General features: G+C 41.3%; 1 protein-coding gene across 1 annotated transcript in view; it reads left to right on the top strand.

Annotated features, from left to right (window-relative positions):
• The window catches only part of LOC137321575 (CUB and sushi domain-containing protein 1-like), a 2,214,006-nt gene that overhangs the window by 1,325,890 nt on the left and 865,943 nt on the right, over positions 1-22,173 (top strand). The window contains exon 6 of the mRNA XM_067984007.1: positions 8,669-8,781. Coding sequence (XP_067840108.1) covers positions 8,669-8,781 — 113 coding nt within the window. The remainder of the gene's footprint in view (positions 1-8,668; positions 8,782-22,173) is intronic.

Here is a 22,173-nt window from a genome sequence, read left to right as displayed (position 1 = left end):
CAATGGCTTTTTTGCATAACAAAGCCAACTCTAATAGGTCAAATGTTAGGAGTGACAACATGAATAGAATCTGTAGCATCCAGACCAGGAACATCCTGGCAAAGGCCTGAAGTCAATCAAAGCAATTGAGATGATTTCTTGCAGGCACCTGCCCTAGCAAAAGCAATGCCCTCCGTGTGCTTCATGTACTCATAGTGCTACGAGCTGACCTCATACTGTAATGTAAGGCCAACTCTTTTGTATAATATTACAGCAATAAATCCAGGCCTGACTAAACTACAAGCTTTCTTCAAAAAAAAATTGCACAGCAGCTCTTTATCTGCTGCTGTACAGGAAATCCACCCCCACAATCAATGGACTCCCAACAAATGCAATCTGGGCTGGGAGCTTGAAGGGCACATTTAAATTGCTGACCTCAGAAGATCATGCAAGGTTGGTGTCTCTCAAGATTAAGTGTGAGCAAGTCCCGCCATCTCGGTGCCAGATCTGGAAAACCTATCCTGGGATGGGGTATTTGTGGTGATGCATAGAAGCATTTAGGGGGCTTTGAAAAACACAAACAGTTGATCAACGTCACCTGAACCTCTCAACATATTGCATGTTTCAATGCACTTCAGTCTACTGTTTTATTTCTTCTTCTAATATGTGCAGCTAGACTTCGCAGAATTGGTTTTATTTCATTACGCTGCTTTTGGTTGGTGGTGTATATCATGTCAGACAGTGGATACATCTGACAGTAACTGGCAATTGCTCCTGTGATTGAACCCTGCAGTCCGACACTGAACTGCAAGTGAATAGCATTCCCCACATATATTATAAATAAATAAGTCACTAATGAAAAGATAAGACACTTACTCTTTTAATTGCAAGTAAATGTATTATTATGCATAGGTTTTTCCTTTATTCCCTCTATGCTATTAAACTGTGGAATTAAGCGATCCCACCAGTATATTGAGTTAACAACTGTGTGCAGAACAAGAGGAAAATTCATGTGAAGCTAACTGCTTTAATCAACAACCTACATTTAAAGCTAAAGGTTAATTTTGGCCATAAATTTTCCCAAATTATCATAATTACCACTTATTCAAATTGACCGATGTATGTTCTAAAAGCTAGGCTTTAGTTTGCATTTATGGTTAAATGAATGAGTTTGCCATATTAGTGATTTTTTTGAGCCAGGATCAATTAATTTCTGGAACAGATTACATGAAGTATCCCAGCGGAGTATCACTCTGCTGGCCAAAAGAAAACAAGCCTGTTGCACTTTGAACTTTTATAATGGGGTTTTCTGATTTTTACTTCATTATTTTCCCTGAAAACTAAGATAATAAAATGATGATTTGTGATAGTAACTGTGACCTGTGACCTAACAACAACCTGACTATTAACTCTTATCTTTCAGAATTTCATTTTATTTAGTAGTATCTTAATAATAATTTCACCACCAGCAATGGCAAGTTAAGGCTAACAGCTTCTGCAGCCAAAAACCTCAAGAATTCATTTTTGCATTGTCATTAATTGATCCAACACTACATAGAGAAGCCAATTTCCATTAAAAATTTTAGCCTGGAAATTGGGCTGTGTGATATTATTGTACGAACACTCAACATGAATGTATCAAATTCCTTTGTTCGCTATTTTAACAAAAGCATTAATCTGTCCAGAATAACCTGTTTAAAATGGAAATTAATGCTTTTATTAAAATAGTAGACAAAAGGAATTTGATACAAACACATCCTGAGTATTCTTGTGAGACATGGGAGACAGTAAATAAACTAATCACATCATACAGATAGTGTTGTTGGCAGTGTTCGCCTGCTATCATAATATGCAAATCCCAACCATATATAACGAAAATCCCAAACCTGGAAAAGAAGTAAGATGGCAGTTCATTGTACTCCTGACATTTAGAGATGGGGTTCTCATATTCTATTTAATGACTGATCCTTCATGTTGATAAATTGAGTAGGCTTCATTGTTTTGGATTACTAGTAAATTGCCCATGGTCAGTTGAAATTGGTTTTCTTTATGTACGACATGATGGCGTTATCAAGGTGGAGTTCGGAGAGAGACTTCAGAGCCATGTAGTGGCCAGAGTCAGTAATTATATCGTGACAGCTGTTGTAGCAAAATTGACGGGAAATGTTGACTTGCCAATTTACAATGGTGAATGTTCACAAAAGAGCATGATCAACAATCATGAAGATGTGAAGTAAGACTGTGGTTAAGATGTGTTAAGAAGTATGAGGAAAAGTTGCATAGACTCGACTTGTATTCCCTCAAGCATAGAAGAGTAAGGGGTGATATAATTGAGGTGTTTCAGTTGATTAAAAGATTTGGTAGGGTTGATAGGGAGAGACTATTTCCTTTGGTAGTAGAGTCCAGATCAAGGGGGCATAATCTTAAAATTAGAGCTAGGCCTTTTAGGGGCGATGTCAGAAAGCATTTCTTCACACAAAGGGTAGTGAAAATCTGGAACTCTCTTCCCCCAAAAAGCTGTTGTGACTTGGTCAATTGAAAATCAAAACAGAGACGGATAGAGGGAACCAAGGTGGGTAGATGGAGTTAAGATGCAGATCAGCCAAGATCGAATTGAATGGTAGAACAGGCTCGAGGGGTTGAATGTTCCTATGGTCGCCCTCAAGATTTTTAACAACATATAGATTTTGAGATTTTTATTCTACTGCCAGTGGTTAGGTTATATAACCACACAATTTGATAAAGAAAATGAAGCCGTAGAGGAAAGTTGGCGGGACAAATATTTTAACAGTTTAAAATTTAGTTAACGAAGCTTAATTTATCAAATATGCCAAGTATAATCTTCAATAATAGGATGATTAAGGATGCTATACGCAGGGAAAATGGTGCTAATCTCCTCTCTCCATTCTGCTGCTGAATAGCAGTGCAGCAAAATTTCCTGTGTGGCTTTTCAGGCGGTTGAACTTGACTTCATCTGAAGAGGGTGCCCCGCTGTAAATTGGATGCAAATGCATGTCTGAGACCTGTGCCTTCAGACTTTCTGCTCTGGTGCCAGGTGCATTTTCAGGGCAAACTGCTCCAAGAGAAAGCTGGCACTACAGCTTCCAGAGTTACCATTTCAGTACCACCTGTGTCAAGGGACAGGCTGGTATCGTCAAGAAAAGGTCTTGATCGTTTTGCTTTTTGAATAAAAATTGGTTCTGCCGCTCTTGCCTGTTGCCAGAAGCTGCTGTTAGTTCCTTATACTTAGTGATGTAGGATGTGTTCAGTTCTGTGCCACAGTCCCCCCACCCCTGCCTCCGTGCCCCCTCCCCCTCCCTCCCCAATCCTTTTTGCAATATGGCTTATTTGGGTGCAAGTAAGAGAAAACAGCCACAAGCCCCGTTGACAACTGCTGAAAACATTTGCCTGGCCCTCTCTTGAGCCACTAACTGGTGCTCTCCTCCCACAGAGTAGGAATAGGAATACCCACTTCCCCAAACTTACACCTGCTCCATACCACCTGGAATAAAATAAGTCTCACAGTCAAAGCAACACCCTCCTCCCATTCCTACATCACCATTCTTCATGTGCACGCTTGTTTGCCCTGATCCTCCACCTACTGCTTAGCACAACAACGCCACCCTCTTACCAATCCCCTGCAAGACAAACTGCGGAGGTGCTTAGACTCCGATTTGGGTTATCACTGCCTTCCCAGTCATGGCACAGCAGCTTGAACTCATTTACCGGTCGGAATCTTTAAATAAACATCAGGACCACTGACCTGCAGATCATAGTATCTCAGATTCCCTCCCATACCTGTGCCACCATTCCACTCATGCAGGAGTTGGACTGCTCCATCCTCTGCACTATTGTGGAGAGTGTGCGTAGCACCTGTTCCGGAACCTCGCAAATGTGCTGCTGTTTCGCGATCATTCTCCTTTTAAAGGATGGTCCCCGGGTTCAGCATCTGCATCCAGCTGAGCAGAGCCTGGGGAGGAGTACGCCGATCGACGCGGACTCTCCACAGCTGCCCCTGCCACCAGTGTTTGCTCATGCTCACTTGTGTGTGGTGACTCACCAGGTGCCAACCCAACTAACTGACTACTAGGACCCACCGAGGTGTGACTATCTGTGCTGGTGGATGGCTCGCTCAGATGTGACGGTGCACCCTCAGAGGCCGGGAGCTCCTCTGAGGAATCGCCCTCTGCCGTCACTGCGGTTGTTGAAGGGCATTTCAGAGACCAGAAGGCAATATTAAGCATGATCACAGATGTGTCATGTTGCGATGAGCATACTGAGGTGTTGAACATGCCAATCATTGTTAACATCAATTCATGTTGTGTGTGATGAATGTTAAAGTTGTGTCACCAGACGTTTGTGGGGTGCCAATCTCGGCATCACCGACGGACAGGCACTCGAGGGTGCAGCTGCTCTCCAGGGCTTCCTCCTCAGCCTCTGTGAGGACCACTATTTGTTGTGGCCCCTCTCCAGTCCTCACCCTCTCGTGTGCATTTTGCGCTCTCTTCTAGAAGAGGAGAAAGTACAGACGTGTGAATGAGTGATGGTGAAGTGGCCAACCGATGAATGCATTGCTTTAGGTGAGGTTGACTGTGAAGGAGTTGCATCAGAGGGTGAGTGTGAGACAGAGATGTCACATTGGATCAGTATTGGAGTGAGTGGTAGTGGTGGGGTCACAAATGGGGAGGTGAGGAAGTGCTCAGGAATTGAAGGTAAGTTGAGGATGAGCCTTAAGTGAGTGTGAGGAGTGATGTGATGGAGTAGTCTTGGCAGTGCAGAATGAGATGTGGGGAGAGGGTGTGGTGGGGGAGGAATGGTGGTTGATGTGCACCACGAAATGCAGGAGAATCAGTAAGTGTACTCACTTTTGCTGACCTTGTTAGGTCATTGAAGCGCTTCCTGCACTGGACCCAGGTGCGACAGATGTTGCTGCTGCTGGTGACCTCGTCTGCCACCTTGAGCCAGGCCTTCTTGGTGAATCGAACACAATTTGTTCTCCCGGTGTCCTGGCCAGCATTTATCACTCAACCAACACCACCAAAAATAGATTAACAGGTCATTTATATCATTGCTTTCTTGTGGCACTTTGCTGTATGCAGATTGGCTGCTGAGTTTGGCTACATTAAAATAGTGATTGCACTTCAAAAGTAATCTGTTGACTATGAAACATTTTGGGACATCATGAGGATGTTAAAGGCACTTCTTTTTTCTTCATTTACTGTTAGTCCATTAGTCACTTTGCATAGTAGTTCTGCATAATCTGAGTTGACAATACTGGTGGATGAAAGCTTAACACATCGGTTGGTCATTCCTCTGTCAGCTACTTTTAACACATACATTCATCTGTTTATTTTAAAAGGGTTAATTAACCCATTTATTTAAAGCCACTGAAGCATTCATATCACCAGCAGTAGTTTCTAGCTAATATCTTGTCTCTCTGAGAGAAACAATGTTGACTAATTTCCGTATTTTAACTTTTCTTCAGTTTTATGCTCTGCATCTGATATAGTTAACGTACTCAGTTTTATTTTATCAATTGAAATATTCACATTATGCCTACTTAGCCTTCTTTTATCCAACAGGAATAACCTAATTTCCTTCAATTTATCTTAGCTCATGAATCTCAGCCCTGGGCTCATTCTGTTAAAATTATCCAGGGCAATTATAATTTCTGAAAGTACAAAGCCTAAAAGGGAACATAACATTTAAGTGCAATCTAAGTAGGATTTTACAGGTTTAGTATTATCTCGATTGACTTATGTTCCAAACTCCTCTTTATGCATTCAGAAATTCCAGGTCCCTCATTAGAAATCTTAAGTAGCTAGGTTGCAGATTTAGCCAACCTGTAATAATGCCCATTAAGTAAGCACGAGGACTGTAAATGAAGGGATGCTATATTCCTGGCACACACCATTACTGGTCTCAGGATGCCTTCGAGTAACTAATCACAAAGATGGAGTTTAATGCCAAGAAGCTTTGGACACTGTAGATCCAACTATTACAAGTTATTAAATGATCTCCTGTGGTGTTGCTGTTGGACAAAAAATTACCCACTCCCTCTTCCTGTAGCCATATCTGTACTGCCTAATTATTTCTCTGTTTCTCTCTTCTGTATTTCACTTTTTCTGTCTCCCATCTTTTTGCAAGTTTCCTACCTCTGTCTCCTCTCTCTTACATTTGTCTCCCACCTTTTCTGTGTGCCTCTGAAGCAATTTCCTTCTGTCTCTCTCTCCCTCTCAAAACCTGAAATTGGGAAAGAATGAGTGGCTAGACAACTCACAAATTCACATGGGCACATAGGCTGACAAAGTTCTACTGACACATGTATAAATAACTTAACAGTCACACGCAACCAAGCTCACAAAACCGATGTAGGTGCAAGACTCATCCTGTTGAAAAACACATTCACAATCTCACTCATTTTTCATTTTAAAATTTTCTTTCTTGGCCTAGCAATATTTGCTCTTCAGTAATTGAAGAAAGGTCACCTCATACCTTATACATGTAACTAGGACTTGATTTGCCTCATCTTCTCCTACTTTCTCCTTTGATATCCTGGCCTTAGACCGTCACTTACATTTCTCAATTTAAAAAATACACACATGTTCTGGCATTTTAAGTGCCATTTCCACTTTTCAGTTGGGATAGTGGGATTGTCAGGGTATCATCGCAGTTATTATCAAACAATAACTAATAGAGTAACTAACAGGAGCCTGGTTGTGTAGGTCAGGACTGCTTATTTCCTGCCTGATGAGAAATATTCCCTTTTCACAAACTATTACATTTGGCACCCCCAGGGCAATCACGGTTAGGGTTTGAATTTTGGGCTATTTGATAGGAGTCTAATGTCCTACCAATAGACGTACTGAGTGAAAAAGAATTACAGTTGTATTTTATAGTTTGGCTGATTGATGCTGATCACAGTATTATTTAAAAGTTTCATGATCAACTATAGTGATGATTTTTACATTGTAATCCAACCCACAATACAAACTATAAATCATTAGGTGTTCCCGTGAATCGGATTATTGGATTTCGAAAGGAAGTTTGGCATGGTTACACATCATATTGCTGGTACAGACTGGCATTCTTAACAGCTACAGTTCCACATTGAATGTTTTAAAAGCGAGACGTTGCCCAGGTAATGTGGAGTTTCACTCAATTTGGAGAAAACTATGCTCCAACATCCCACCCACCCCCCCCCCCCATCCCCACATAGAACCCACTCTACGCCCATCACTAATTGCTGAGCCACGTCCTGACAGACTCCAGAATCGATCAGTTGATGCCTTTCACGTACTGATCTGTTGGTGTGAGTGAGGTTCATTGAATATTGTTGCTTCAGTTGTGTCATCGAGGTTACACTGGCTGAACACAATTGAGCATGCTGGCTCTCCACAAACTTGGACGTATGTGGAGTTTCAGAGGAGGCAATTTGGCCAACATACATTATACCTACTTATAGCTGCATCATCTGCCAACCCGAGGAGATAGCTTATTCAGGTAGGCAGCTATATATTGAGGTTTCAGTCTGCGTTGGTTGTATTAGCTTATGGAAAGTCTTGTTGGTTTCTTACGTCAGATGAGGGAACACAATATTACTCCACCTTCAGACCTTGGCTCAGTTTGGTGGAGGTATTTTTCATTTAGTGCCTCTATACTGCGATTTGTGCAGTATATTGATGTATACTGGCCTCTGTTTTAATAGACTGAGGAATCTACCATACCAAAATTGGATTTCTATTAATAAATGGAAAGTAGAGAAAAATATGAAAGCATTTAAAATGATTTGTAATATATTTATGGATCACATTGCAGCATTTCTTGGCAGCATAAGAATGTCATTTCTCTTAAAACTAGCATGTGAAGAACAAATTGGCTGTTGGCTTGCAATCATGTACGCGTGCCAGGACTCCTGACTATCACAAGAGCGGCTGGTCTGTGACATAAGCATACATGAAGGAATTTGTTTCTGCATTGAGCATTTTATACAATAAATATTTATCGCATGCACTTCAAAATTTATTTTCTGCAAAAATATTTTATTTGACAAAACTAGCTGAAGCAGTGGAGATTACATATACAGTAATTTTTGTCAGTTAAGGTTAAAAAATGAAGGGTTAAACACAAAACGTCACCCTCTCCTGTTTTAGATGCTGTTTGACCTTTCTGCTTTCCTTTCTCCAGTGTTTTTGGTCATCTCCTCAAGATGCTGACCCATGCTGATGTATGGTTCTATGGGCGCAGGCAGCTCTCTGGTACTTCACTCAAGTGCCTCCTCTTCATGTGTGAGCCTTGACAATGACTGTTGGCAGTCATAGGTGGCATCACCTCTAGGCCAGATCTTATCTCACCTGACTACCAAACGCACTTTCCAGAAGGGATCACCAACTGGATAGTGATCAGGAATGAAGGCCCTTTTTCCTTTCCCTCGACCAGGGGTACTGTGGCAAATTGTAGTGCGCTGGGACCTCCTGTTTTTAGTTTCCAGATTTTTTCTGATGACATTGAAAATATTTTTCCCACAGAGGTTACTAAGTTAATGTTATTCAATAGGCTACAGAACAAAAGAAACATTTATTCAGTACCTATCTGGACATTATATAGCACTCGGCCTTGTCGCATGACCTAGAAGTGTTTGGTCTTTCCAACATGCAGTGCTGATATGAGAACTTTCCCTTTCTTTCAGGCTGACTGGTTTGAATTTGCCTTCACCTGTCATCAGTAGCAAGAATTGGCTGCGGCTACATTTCACGTCAGACAGCAACCATCGGCGCAGAGGATTTAACGCACAGTACCAAGGTGAGAGGGTCCCCAAGTCGAACAGAAGCTGATAATCTCACAAGAAGCCAAATAACCTGTCTCAATATCTTTCTGCAAATAAAAAGAAAAATTAACAATCCTGGAATAAAGATTCCAGGAAACCTGTTGCACAAAATTAGGGCTCATAGGATTGGGGGTAATATATTAGCATGGTTTGAGGATTGATTAACAGACAGAAAACAGAAAGTAGGGATAAATGGGTCATTCTCAGGTTGGCCCGCTGTAACTAGTGGGGTGCTGCAAGGATCAGTGCTTGGGCCTCAGCTATTTACAATCTATATTAATGACTTAGATGAAGGGACCGAGTGCAATGTATCCAAGTTTGCTGATGATACAAAGCTAAGTGGGAAAGTAAGCTGTGAGAAGGACGCAAAGAGTCTGCAAAGGGATACAGACAGGTTAAATGAGTGGGCAAGAAGGTGGCAGATGGAGTATAATGTGGGGAAAGGTGAGGATATTCATTTTTGGTTGGAAGAATAGAAAAACAGAATATATTTTTAAATGGTGAGAAACTATTAAATGTTGGTGTTCAGAGGGATTTGGGTGTCCTTGTACGAGAAACACAGAAAGTTAACATGCAGGTACAGCAAGCAATTAGGAAGGCAAATGGTATGTTAGCCTTTATTGCAAGGGGGTTGGAGTACAAGAATAGGGAAATCTTGCTGCAATTGTGCAGGGCTTTGGTGAGACCACACCTGGAGTACTGCGTACAGTTTTGGTCTCCTCATCTAATGAAGGATATACTTGCCTTAGAGGGGGTGCAACAAAGGTTCACTGGATTGATTCATGGGATGAGAGGATTGTCCTACGAAGAAAGATTGAGTAGAATGGGCTTTTACTCTCTGGAGTTTAGAAGAATGAGAGGTGATCTCATTGAAACATATAAGATTCTAAGAGGGCTTGACAGGGTAGATGCTTAGAGGATGTTTCCCATGGCTGGAGAGTCTAGAACTAGGGGACATAGTCTTTGGATAAGGGGTCGGACATTTAGGGCTGAAATGAGAAGGAAGTTCTTCACTCAGAGGGTTGTGAAACTTTGGAATTCTCAACCCCAGAGGGCTGTGGATGTTCAGTCATTAAGTATATTCAAGATTGAGATCGATAGATTTTTGGACTCTAAGAGAATCAAGGGATATGGGGATTGGGTGGGAAAGTGGAGTTGAGGTCGAAGATCAGCCATGATCTTATTGAATGGCGGAGCAGGCTCGAGGGGCCATATGGCCTACTCCTGCTCCTATTTCATTTGCTTTTATGTTCTTAAGAACTAAGTGATGGAAATGTCCAGCAGGTTAGTAATCACCTGAAGCAGAGGGAAAGGTTGACTTCTGAAGTGTTAATTGATCTCTCTCTTTCACATGCTCGCTGATCATTCCTGACATTTTCTGTTCTTATTTTAGAATTTCTTTCTTTCCTGTTAAGATAAATAGTTTGGGTTTTTTTTGTTTTGGTGGGACAGGAGTGTGAACTCTTTCTTTCCTGAGTTCGCATCGATCTCCAAGTCCTGCTTTGTGTGGCTGAGAGGTCAGGTGGGGAAGATTCACCTCTGCCAATGTTGCCCTGAGCTAGTTCTTCAAAGGTTATGTGAGAGTGGTGTTATGATAACAACTCTTCTCTCCCCTAGCCTGGTAAGAATGTGTCTTCCCTCCATTTAATATCTCCCCTTTTCAATGGCACTCTTGAGAGTGGGAGCTCTGGGGTGGGGATCAAACCTTTGTCATCTCATGCTTCATCACTGTTCTGACAGATTTTACCTGCTGCACTGCTTGTAGTCATCTTGGAGGCAAAATTTCTCCTGTTGACAATTCTAGTGAAATGGCCTGTGTGGGAAAACCCATTTTTGTACTCACCAACTTTTCACAACAGGAAAAATTTTAACCCCTTGTTTCTTGTTCCTCTGTAGCTAATTGAAATATTTTATATGGTATTTTTGCAAACACAACCAAGAGAAAAGGGATGCTTTTGTGGTAATCATAATCTCTTTAACCACCTTTTACCTTTTATCAATAGTTTACCCACTTCAGATTTTATGTTGTGTGTCAACGGTTATGGTTTTGAAAAACGTTATGGATTTTATCAGACTCTGTCGTGTCCAATCAATGCAGAGCAGCAATCAACAAAGCCAATAGAACGTTGAGCTATGTCGCTAAAATAGTAGAATATAAGCACAAAGGAGTCGTGATCAAAGTGTACGGTCAGACTGAACCTTGAGTACTGCGCTCAGGCACTGTTCCACAATGTCAAAGCTGAATTATGAGGAATGGCAGGAGAAGCACAGGCTTTTCAGACATGAAAGGAGGCTTCTGGGAGATGTTATTATACAAGTATACAAGATAGTTAATGGAATGGAGAAAGTAAACACTAAATTAAATTGTTCAAGCTAGTAAAAGGTATATTCATGGTTGATAATGGGAATTTCTTCACGCAAAAGAAAATGATCAACGTTTGGATTTCCAGATATAGTAGAGGCAAAAACCTTGGAATCATTTAAGAAATGATTAGCTGTAGCAATCGGGGCCTGTAGAGTCTTTCTGGATGGCTGAATTAAGACGGCCTGAATGATCTTGCCTCCAATATTGCGGGCAGGAAGCGTCCACTCATTGCGAACCAGGTGTGTGCCGCCTGCCATATTGGTGTAGGGCAAAAAATAGTTGCCCAGGACCTGTGCCACAAACAGGCAGCAGGCCCTTTGCATATACAAATAAGGGGCCTAATACCTGTTTGAGGTCCCGTGTGCAATATTGGTTTGCCCTGAGGCAGCCAGTGCCGAGCTGGCTACATTCAGGAAAACCAGGTCTACATGTGGCCTAACAGGCTGTCCTCCAAGGGACCAATGCAGGCCGCCACCAAAAAGATAATTTTGTTAAAAATATTTTCCTGACTGTGGAACCAGATGGTGCAGGAGGGCATCACCTGACCCCTAAATTAAAACCACGGACCCCTCCCCCCCCCAACGATCACGTCTTTAACCCACCCCCTCCAATCTCAACCTCAAACCCCCTGATTGTCACCTCTACACTCCCTCCCGGCCACCGCTACCCTAATTCCTGATCTTCCCCCCCCTCCCAGTCACCCCCTTCCCGATCAACCCCCGTCCCGGTTAGCCCCTCTCCTGATCGCCTCAATCCCAGTCACCCCCCCACTCCCACTGGTCCCCATTAAACACTTAGCTGAGCGCCCCTGCTGGCTGCAGCGGCCCAATCTTCGAGACCTCTTCTCCAGGCTTCGGGCTTCATTATCATTGAATTGGCGAGCTGGGGACACCCATTAGGTGACCCCAGCTCGCCAATTCAATGATAATGAAGCCCGAAGCCCAATATTAGGTGCGCCTCTGGCCCCTCCATTCAGACGCAAGGATTGCTCCCTGTGCCCAGTAAGCCTGTATTGTGACCAGCAGCGCTGCACACAGCTAAACATTTTTAGTGGCTCCATTGTTATTCTGCGTATTTACATGGGTTGGTTGCCTCAGTGTGGTTGAGTGCTCATTTCACACTTCTGTAGCTTGCAGTCAGCGTTGATGATATTCTAGTTCCATTACTGGTGTGCTTTTTTCAATTCTGTCGGCTTTCAGTCAAAATGTTCGATGATAACTACTGACTAAGCAGGCTTACAACTTATGTACCTGTGTTAGTTCCCTAAAGCAGCATACAATGATTGGCAGGTAAAGGGAATATTGTGGGGGAAAATAAAATCATGTACAGACAGTTTAAATGAATCCTCTGTCTGAGCATTTTAGCTGTTTTGTGAACTGAATGGTAGCACATATTAAAAGTAACATAAGAATAGTGTACTTCTGACAGTTACTTATGAATGCATTCAGTCGCAGTTATTTAAAAAAAATATTAAGTGCAGCTCCTGCTGTGATTCTAACCTCTTCGAGTGTGACAGTGTAATCTGCTTTTCAGGCTTTAAATAGAAACTGAAAACACATGGTTCTAATATTTCTTTCCCTGAAGCGGATCTGGCAGGATCTTCCTTCTGAAAATTGTCTGTTACTCCGTTCTGTCTCAATTCCCTTTCTACATGTGGTGGGCGGTCCCTTTGGGTTTGTAGAAGACAGTGAAAAAAAATCTATTGGTCCTTCAAGCAATGTAATGGTAGCTTGTTACAAAAACAATATTATACGAAGCAAGACACAGCAATTTTTATTGCATTATTTTACACTGTGCAAATCAAATCACCAATGACGATATTACAGCCAAAAAACAAACCCTTTTAGTCAAAATAAAATGTTTTATTGAGACCATTTTGTTCGCGGATGGGTGTTCTTACTTATAAGATTATAAGTTACTGTTCAAAATTTTAGTCAATAAATGCTTTTGAACCCTATCATGGAAATTAAGCATACAGTAATAACTATTATTGACAATAATTACACATACACTTAACAGTACACTTACAGCGGTACCTTGCGAGTTCACCGGAGAATTCAAACACATTAGAGTTTTCAAGCTCGAGGATTTTACAAAGCTGATCAGGCCTCATCCAATTTTGAGGTATCTCTCCTAACACCCACTCTTTTATACCTTTTCCCCAATTCTGCTCCATGAGAATCCACATTTCTACATCACCTCATCCACAGTTATCATTCCACTGATTTGATTGTCCTGTCCTAGCAGTCATAGATTGTACTCCCTTAACTTGACTCACACTCACTACTTTTCCAGATCTATGTGCTTCTCCTCAAAGGTGCAGCTAACAAAGACGGCCTCTTTGTCCACTGCTAAATTTCTTATCAGCTAAAGACTGTCTCTGTTTGTTCTGTGTCTTTGCAATAACTTTAGTTTTAATTACTTCTTTCCCATCTGAAAGGTATGAGGCATTCACAGATGTATTCTCCTGCAGAATTTGTTATCCACTAATTAGTGAAATGTCTTTTAATGAAGTTTACGGTCCAAACTGACCATTGCTTTTCATTGCATTTTTTAATAATAAAATAAAGCAAGCCTGTCTTATGATTACACTTTCATTCTTTGAACAGAAACTCACTTAACAAGCAAAAGCTAAAAGTTAATATTACTACAATATAAAGAAACTTCAAGACAATTTAATTAACCCTTTCCTTATAATATTATGATTCTGAAATGTGACTCTCTGCAATATAAACCAAACATATTGTAGAAAGGGAACTGATTATAGTGTTGATCGTTGACAAAAATTTAGTAGAATCATAGAATCATTCCAGCTCAGAAGGAGGCCATTCAGCCGATCGAGCCTGTGCTGGCTCTTTGTAAGAGCAATCCAGTTCATCCCATTCCCCCGCTCTTTCCCCATAACCCTGCAAATTTTTTCTCTTCAAATATTTATCCGTGAAAGCCATGATTGAGTCTGCATCCACCACCCTTTCATGCAGCGCATTCCCGATCATAACCACTCACTGTGTAAAATAGCTTTTCATGTCGCCTTTGGTTCTTTTGCCAATCACCTTAAATCTTTGGTCCTTCGGTTCTCGACCCTTCCGCCACTGGAAACAGTTACTCTTTATTTACTTTATCTAAACCCATCATGATTTTGAACACTTCTATCAGATCTCCTCTTAACCTTCTCTGCTCTAAGGAGAACAATCCCAGCTTCTCCAGTCTATCCACGTAACTGAAGTCCCTCATCCCTGGAACCATTCTAGTAAATAATAGAATCCACTTGTTCTTTTTGTGTTTTGAATTATTATAACCCAATCTTCTTGACTCCCTCTCGTTGATTAGTTCATTATGGTTTGACTTTGTGCCAGCTTGGTCAAATTAGAATAATAATCCTTTTATATATTCAGCAATATGTATATTGCTATTGGGCTGAATTTGCTTCCTCTTTACTGTTGGGACATTCAGCAATATCGGTGAATTGTACACACCTTAGTTCCATGTTCTAGCTGCTCCAAAGTTATGAATATGACGCTAATATTACCATGCATGTATGAATGCCACAAATGACTTTGCCATTATGGCTGGGATCTTTGGGAGATGATCTGCACAAGCCATCAATTTGAAAGGACATTGCTGGCCTGCACAGGCTGCTGAGAGGTCAACCCACCCAGGGCCACTTGCAAAATGATGACCTAATGTCGAAAGCACTGACACAAACTATAATGCTGCCTGATTCTTCTGGAGGAACCAATTGGTACTAAAGGAACCCCCCGATAGGAACATATTAAACATTGGCATGATAATATTACAAGGCATTTTCTTCCAGGCTGAAATTGCAAATGATATTCATTATTCACCCAATATTTACAAATGCACATTTACAGCATGAGTAACTGTATAGCAATCAGAATCAGGAACCCTGGTTGATTTTATTCCTTTCTATCCTGGGTATTGCAGATCTTTTAAGGAAACTTTTTACCACTGTTTGCTGAAATTCATTGTAATGCTGATGGTTTCTCCTTATCGAGAAGGTCCTAGACAAATCATATATATTGTAATAAGCTCACCATTTAATTAGTGCAGAATCTGTTTACTTTCATACGCTTTTCTGAAAAATTAAATTTGTTCTTTAATTCTGAAATTTTACTGCTTATGTTAGTTCGGCATTCCAGTTGAACTGATGGCCCAGCCATGGCAAAATAAAATTGCTTCAGAACCTTCCAACTGATTTGGGTTGAAGAGATGGTTCCAGGGTTGAAAGATGAATCTGTTGTCACCATTTGGTGATCATTTGGACTTTGGAAATTACTGTATCGTTTTGCTGGGGTGATGCTTGCCAGACATTTCCTGAACTATCTGAACAAGATCATCTCCGACAGCGCTCTTTCTGAGACCCACAAAGGGGTTTTGAACCAAGTGAAGGACTTTGGACACAATCTTTGATGGAAGTCAAATTCAGCACTTATTTAAAGAACAAAACAGTAATTGGTTTACAGTCTTGCTCAATCTGCCAAAAGCCTTTGACATTGTAAGCAGATAGGGACTGTGGAGGTTCTTGACTAAGTTTGGCTGACGGGATGTTGAGATGAGTGATAACTACTGTCGTCGTGTATGCTGCTTTTTCTGTCATCAAGAGTTAAACAAAGGGATGTTGCCCAACCTATCAGTTTGGACTGCTCTTTTCTGCCATGCAGATCCCCTGGAAAGAGTGTTCATCAAGTTCAGGACAGATTGAAAGGTGTTCACCTTATAAGAAAAAAGAACGACTTGCATTTATATAGCACCTTTCATGACCTCAGGACGTCCCAAAGATCTTTGCAGCTAATAAAGTGCTGAGAAGTGTAGTCACTGTTGTAATGTCGGAAAACACAAACAGCAGTGAGGTAAATGACCAGATCATCTGTTCTCATGATGTTGGTTGAGAGATAAATGGTGGTCACGACACCAGGGAGAACTCCCCTGCTCTTCTTTGAAAAGTGCCATGGGACCTTTTACAACCACCTGAGAGGACAGTTGGGGCCTCGGTTTAATGTCTCATTCGAAAGATGGTACCTCCGACAGTGCAGCACTCCCTCAGCACTGCACTCCCTCAGTACTGCACTGAAGTGTGAGCCTAGAATAAGTGCTTATGACTCTGGAGTGGGACTTGAACCCACAACCTTCTGACTCAGAAATTAAAGTTCTACCAGTAAGCCAAGGCTGACACCTTATGAAGTCTACAAGAAAGGATGAAAATTAAAGTAGCAATTGTTCATGATCTCCTGTTGGCTGATAACTGTGATCTGTTGACCCACACATTAGAAGACCACCAGATCATTATCCACTATCCATTAATCTGAAGAAGACTGATATTTCAGTTAACACATTGTTCACATTTCACACTATCATTACTGGTCATTAAAGGAACATAGCTAAGGTCAGTCCAGCAATTTACCTAAACTGAGCAGCACCCTTTCATATCTTTTGTGCATGGTTGATTGAGGAAAGCCTTCTCAGCTTTGGGTGTCTGTGAAAGCATGCATGGGATGAACATGAACTGAAGCTCTAGTCCAAGCTTAATATGTATAAGGGATTCACCCTGTCGCATACAGGATCACTCCTTTACAGAGCAGACAGGCCATCCCCTGACCCTGCATGCCCTATATTTTTAGCTTTATTTTTGATTCATTGTGGGGATATGGGCATCTCTGGCAAGGCCAGCATTTAATTCCCATCCCTAGTTGCTCTTGAGAAGGTGGTGGTGAGCCACCTTCTTTTGAACTGCTGCAGCCCGTGTGGTGAAGGTTCTCCCACTTTGCTATTAGGTAGGGAGTTCCAGCATTTTGACCCAGTGGCCATGAAGGAACTATATCCAAGTCGGGATGGTGTGTGACTTGGAAGGAAACTTGGAGGTGGGCGTGTTCCCATGCACCTGCTGCCCTTGTCTTCTCGATGGTGGAGGCCACAGGTTTGGGAGGTGCTGTCGAGAAGCCTTGGGGGGTTGCTGCAGGGCATCCTGTAAATAGCACACACTGCAGCCACGATACGCCGGTGGTGGAGGGAATGGATTTTTAAGGTGGTGGATGGGGTGCCGATTAAGCGGACCGCTTTATCCTGGATGGTGTTGAGCTTCTTGAGTGTCGTTGCATTTGTACCCATCCAGGCAAGTGGAGAGCATTCCATCACATTCCTAACGTGCTCTTTTCAATTGGGATTCTGCTCACGTTTGATTTCATGGACTCCTGGGCTTCCTTTGCCATCAGGACTGCCCTGTTCTGCTGGACTACACTATATGACTCGGCCTCCGTGACTCTGCTTTGCCACTCACTGTCTTAAAGTTTACTGTAACCTGTCCCAGCCTACAACGCCCATACCCCACCTGCTGCTGTAACCTGCTGAGCTTCAGGAATGCACTTCTGTGCGCTGCTGGCTTCCCAGCTTTACTGTGCCCTGGAAAGAGATCGGCATTCTCTTGGGGCGAATCACATTTCTCCGCTGGCTTCTGAACTTTATTGTGAGCTCCACCTTCGCCACTGCTTTCTACGGAGACTGTATTCTCAACTTTGCTAGTACTTAGTCTGCTTCCATCGGCTCGGTTTTCTTTCCAATTTTGGTTCTAACCCTTGAAACAATGAACCATGTCTTCTAGATGCTGATTAACCTGCTATGCGTTTCCATCATTTTTTAGTTTGGAATGATGATGCAGTTTATTAATTAACAAATGCCTTGGTTAGCAAACTGTCCTATTTTCTTTTCTTTTTCATTGTCTTTTTATAAGCTCTTTAAAGTACAACAAGATGATCAGTTGAGTGATGATGGAAACATCATAACCTTCAGATGTGTCACTCGTGAGCAGATGGTAAGGGGATTGAAGTGCAAGCTGAGTTGGAACTATGGCCAACTTCCTGTTTCTCTGGTTGGGGAGGCACTCCACAGCTGCTTTATTGTTGTAAATAGAGTCAGATGGGATTGGCAGGTCTCCACTCGGGGGGAAAGGTCAATTGATGGAGACTATTCAGTATTTTCCTCATTATGAAATGGTTGCTGGAAACTAATGAAAGATCCTCTGTAATACTGATGTGCTACCCCAAGATATTATTGATCGAGTTATTAACAAATCACAAGAGACTCATCTAGAAAACAGCTTTCCCCAGAGGGGATGGTAGCAGATGGTCCAGCAGTGGGACGATAATTTTTGTACTGCTAGGCACAGAAAAAAAGAAAAACTGAACGGTGTATAAGTACGATCATGGACCTGGCATGGCCTTTTATCAACTGGCACATCTCCTGGTGTCACTTACTTGCTCCAGCGTTCAATAAAAGGACCAAATGAAATGTTTGGCAACTGTGTCAATTTACTGCTGCTGACAACCACAGAATAACTTCTCTTCAATGGGACTATTGTGCTGCTGATAAAAAGGAAATGTGAAATGTTGTCTGGGCTCTATGTTTATTAACCCCGACACTGATGCTTTTGCAGTTCTTCACTTCCATTCCTCAGTCAACTCAAATTTATTGCACCAGCTTACTTTATTATTGGTGGTCACAGCTACTTTTATGTGCAAGTTATTTTTGGATTATTTTTGGTTCATGTCGCAATGATAAATGTTCCTGCTGGGCTTTGACCCTTCAAAATGTATTTCTTGGACATGACATTTGAAAATTGATGGGCCTTTGTCATGTTTATTACTTCAAAAAGCAGGTATTTGGGGCTCAGCTGACATGTCAAGATATTGGCCCAGGTTTTGCTGTGAAAATATCGGTGAGGTTAACGGCGCTCACCGTTATTTATGCGCAAATCGGACAGCAACGAGTGCAGATGCGCAGTTAAACGCAAAAAAACGGAAGTTGCTGTCCGTGATGCACCGCTCCTCCGTAATGGCATCTTGCCATCTGGCTCCCCATTCAGATGTATTGAACGCCGTGAAGTTCCTGTACTGACGTCGTAGATATGGACTAAACTCACTACAAAAAGTTAGGGCATGTCCATTCCAGTGTAAGTACCCTTTTAACGACATAGTAAGTCTTAATTACGGCACTGGCACTGAAAATTATCTTTTACAAGAGTAGAGCCTCATTCCTTCAGCTTTTAATTATTGTTAGAGATTTTTTAAAAATTAAATACATTATTTGTTACTTTTTCTTTCTGTCTCTTTTTTTTCTCTCTCTCTTAATCCAATCTTTCTTTCCCTCTCTTTATTTCTCTTTTTGACACCTGATTTGACATTGAATTCACTATTCCAACTTACACTCCCTGGTTCTGACTCTACGCTGTTATTAATGATTCTTCAATCTGATACATAGTTGTTTGTTCTGTTTACACAAGTCCCAGATTCCCAATTGCTGTGCAAAATCCCATAGAAAGTCTATGGGCAAGTGCAAGACTGGCGAACGGCTGGCACCATTCGTTCACTGCTCACAGCAAAATCTGGCCCGATATTTTCAGTCAGCGAGAAAGTATCCTCAAGAAAATTGATTTTTCATATGCCTTTAGCGCATATCTGTTTGTACCCATCGTTTTCCCTTTCATATCTCCGCAAAAATGACTTGCAGTTTAAAGAAAAATGAAATGCTTGTTTTGCACACTGATGCAACTCAGTGAAACACCAATGTGCAGTGCCACAAAATGGTTGCATGTGGGTTCACACTTAGGATTCTCCCACTTCACTATGTTCCCAGTCTCAGCTATGTCACTGTGAAATGCGGTTAGGTGCTTTCCAGAGTGTGGGAGAAATCCAAGAGAGAGGTTTTATTTCTAAGTTTGTTGATAATGTGACAGCTCCTTATACTGAGTTAGACAAAGATGAACCTCAATATTATCAAGGTCTGGTTATTGTTGAAAAGACCCTTTCACTAAACAGCAGCAACTTTTTCTGAAGTGTACTTTCCTGAATTTCCATCCTTTTTTAAACAGAGGTGTTTAAACTTTTCTCAATTTGAAAACTGGTTCCATTGTTACCAAGCATAATAATTACCTGCGGACAATTCTGGCAAATAGTTACCAGTCTTTGTGCTGTTGATCATACCAAAGGTGAAGCTGCCAAACAAATGATTTTTCAAGCATCGCCAAAGGTGTTGACATCTCCATTAATTGAAAAATTAATTTGCGGTCTAGCTCAGTTCATCAATAGGTAACATGTTGGTTTATTTGTCAAGAGCACGCATTCTTCATCAAAGGAAGAACTGAGAACAGTTGCTGTAGACAGTTAATTTTGATTGTGTGACACTAGTGAAACTGAAGGGATGTGGGGTTTGTATCAACTTTCATGATTGAAGGCCTTTCTCTTCAACAGACAACAATATGATTGGCAAAAATATATCATTAATACTATCAATGAGATTGATAAATGCTGGTAATCTGCAAAACTGTCTTCAGTCCATGAGCTGGTTCATGAGGTTGAGTCAAAAATTAACCTGTTTTGAGTTACCCTGCTATCTACCATATTATCTTAAGTCAAGCTGACTGAACTGCTATCACACAGCTCAACCATAATCTGCAAATCATAGATCAGGGGGTAATGCATTTGACAACTTTGGCTTGATGCCAACAAATTTACCAATAGTCAATCATTGGACAAATGGCTCTCCTGCTGCATCTGTCTGTATTGTTTTAATGAAGAACAAGGTGATGATGTTGCATCCTACCAAAATTAGGTGACCTGTTTACCATTAAGACCAAATATAGTAGGTGGACCTTTGAACCTAATGACAATTAGCATTATTGCTTTTACAATTTGCAAAGATTGCAGTGTACAAATCTACATGTTAAGGACATGTCTCGATTATATTGAGTGCTGGGCATGAAACCATTGAAATGTTCAATTTTATCACAGGTACGGGCTTTTGAGTGCAACCCTCAGGCACTGGAACATGAGCAAAAAATGATATCCATGTACGTGGTTAGATTTGTAATTGGTGAGACAGTGCTAGTGTCTCTGACTGAACTTGTATTCCCATTGAAGATAGCTGGTAGACAACCGAGGTTTACAGCTTAACAAGCGTCCACCGAGCCACCTGTTCTATGTAGTGGACCCTACCTTACATAGAATGCTCTGCCAACTGAGTGTTATATGATTAATGAAAGAATCATCAGCTGTGTGAATACAACAGCTGTCTGTTCTTTTTTGGTTTGTAAATTGAACTCTTGGACTGACAACAGGTTGAGGAAGATACGCGTCTTTCAGCTTCAATTAATTTTGTAAACATGCAACTCATGGGCTGTGATGCTGAAACAACAACATTACACTAATAAAGCTGCTTAATATTAGGAGTGGCTCTATTCTTGACCTGAAACTATTAAAAAAAAACACTAAAATTACAATTTTTTATTAAAATTCCTGAGGGAACAGGATGGCCTAGTGAGTTAAATATAGGCATTTCACCTTAGGGACCTGAGTTCAAACCCAGACTGATGGGATTAAACTCTCCTCTGCCTCCTGGTTGTAAGGATTCAATGCATAATGGGTTTGGGCAGTCTGAGTCCAGATCCTTGTGAGCATGGGCCTACAGCTTGCAACTGCTCCAAATTCAGCACCAATTGTCCAATTCACTTTGATAGGCCTAATGTCGGTTGATGTGGTGAGTGGAAAAAATTGGCACGCTGTTGAAGGGCGTTCTTGTGAGGTTGAGGTTGAAGCATATTGTTAAGCAGAGTAGAGGGAGCTTTACGCTGCATCTAGCTGCGGTATTACCTGACCTGGGAGTGCTTGAAATGGAAAGTGTTCCATTCCCCAATACTGACCACGCTTCCCCCTGATGAGCACAAAAAGGCCAATATTTTATGAAAGGAAAAAAGTTCTCCATTTTCTCCTGTTAGTTCTTCTTCCCATACTCATTTTTATTATTTTAATTTTACCTTTTAAAATAACGTTTTATTTACCCGTATATTCATCCTTCTGAATCCCACCCTCCATGATAGTCAGTTTTTCAAAGATGTGACCAGCAAGTAATATTTAATCATTTTAAAAAAAAATCAACTTGATAAAATGGAAAATAAAGTCGACAGTTATTTACAATGATCAGATTTAAAAATGAC

This window comes from Heptranchias perlo, chromosome 5, assembly GCF_035084215.1.
Source record: "Heptranchias perlo isolate sHepPer1 chromosome 5, sHepPer1.hap1, whole genome shotgun sequence".
NCBI lineage: Eukaryota > Metazoa > Chordata > Chondrichthyes > Hexanchiformes > Hexanchidae > Heptranchias > Heptranchias perlo.
Note: the sequence above shows the minus strand (reverse complement) of the source record. Positions and strands in the feature narration are given on the sequence as shown.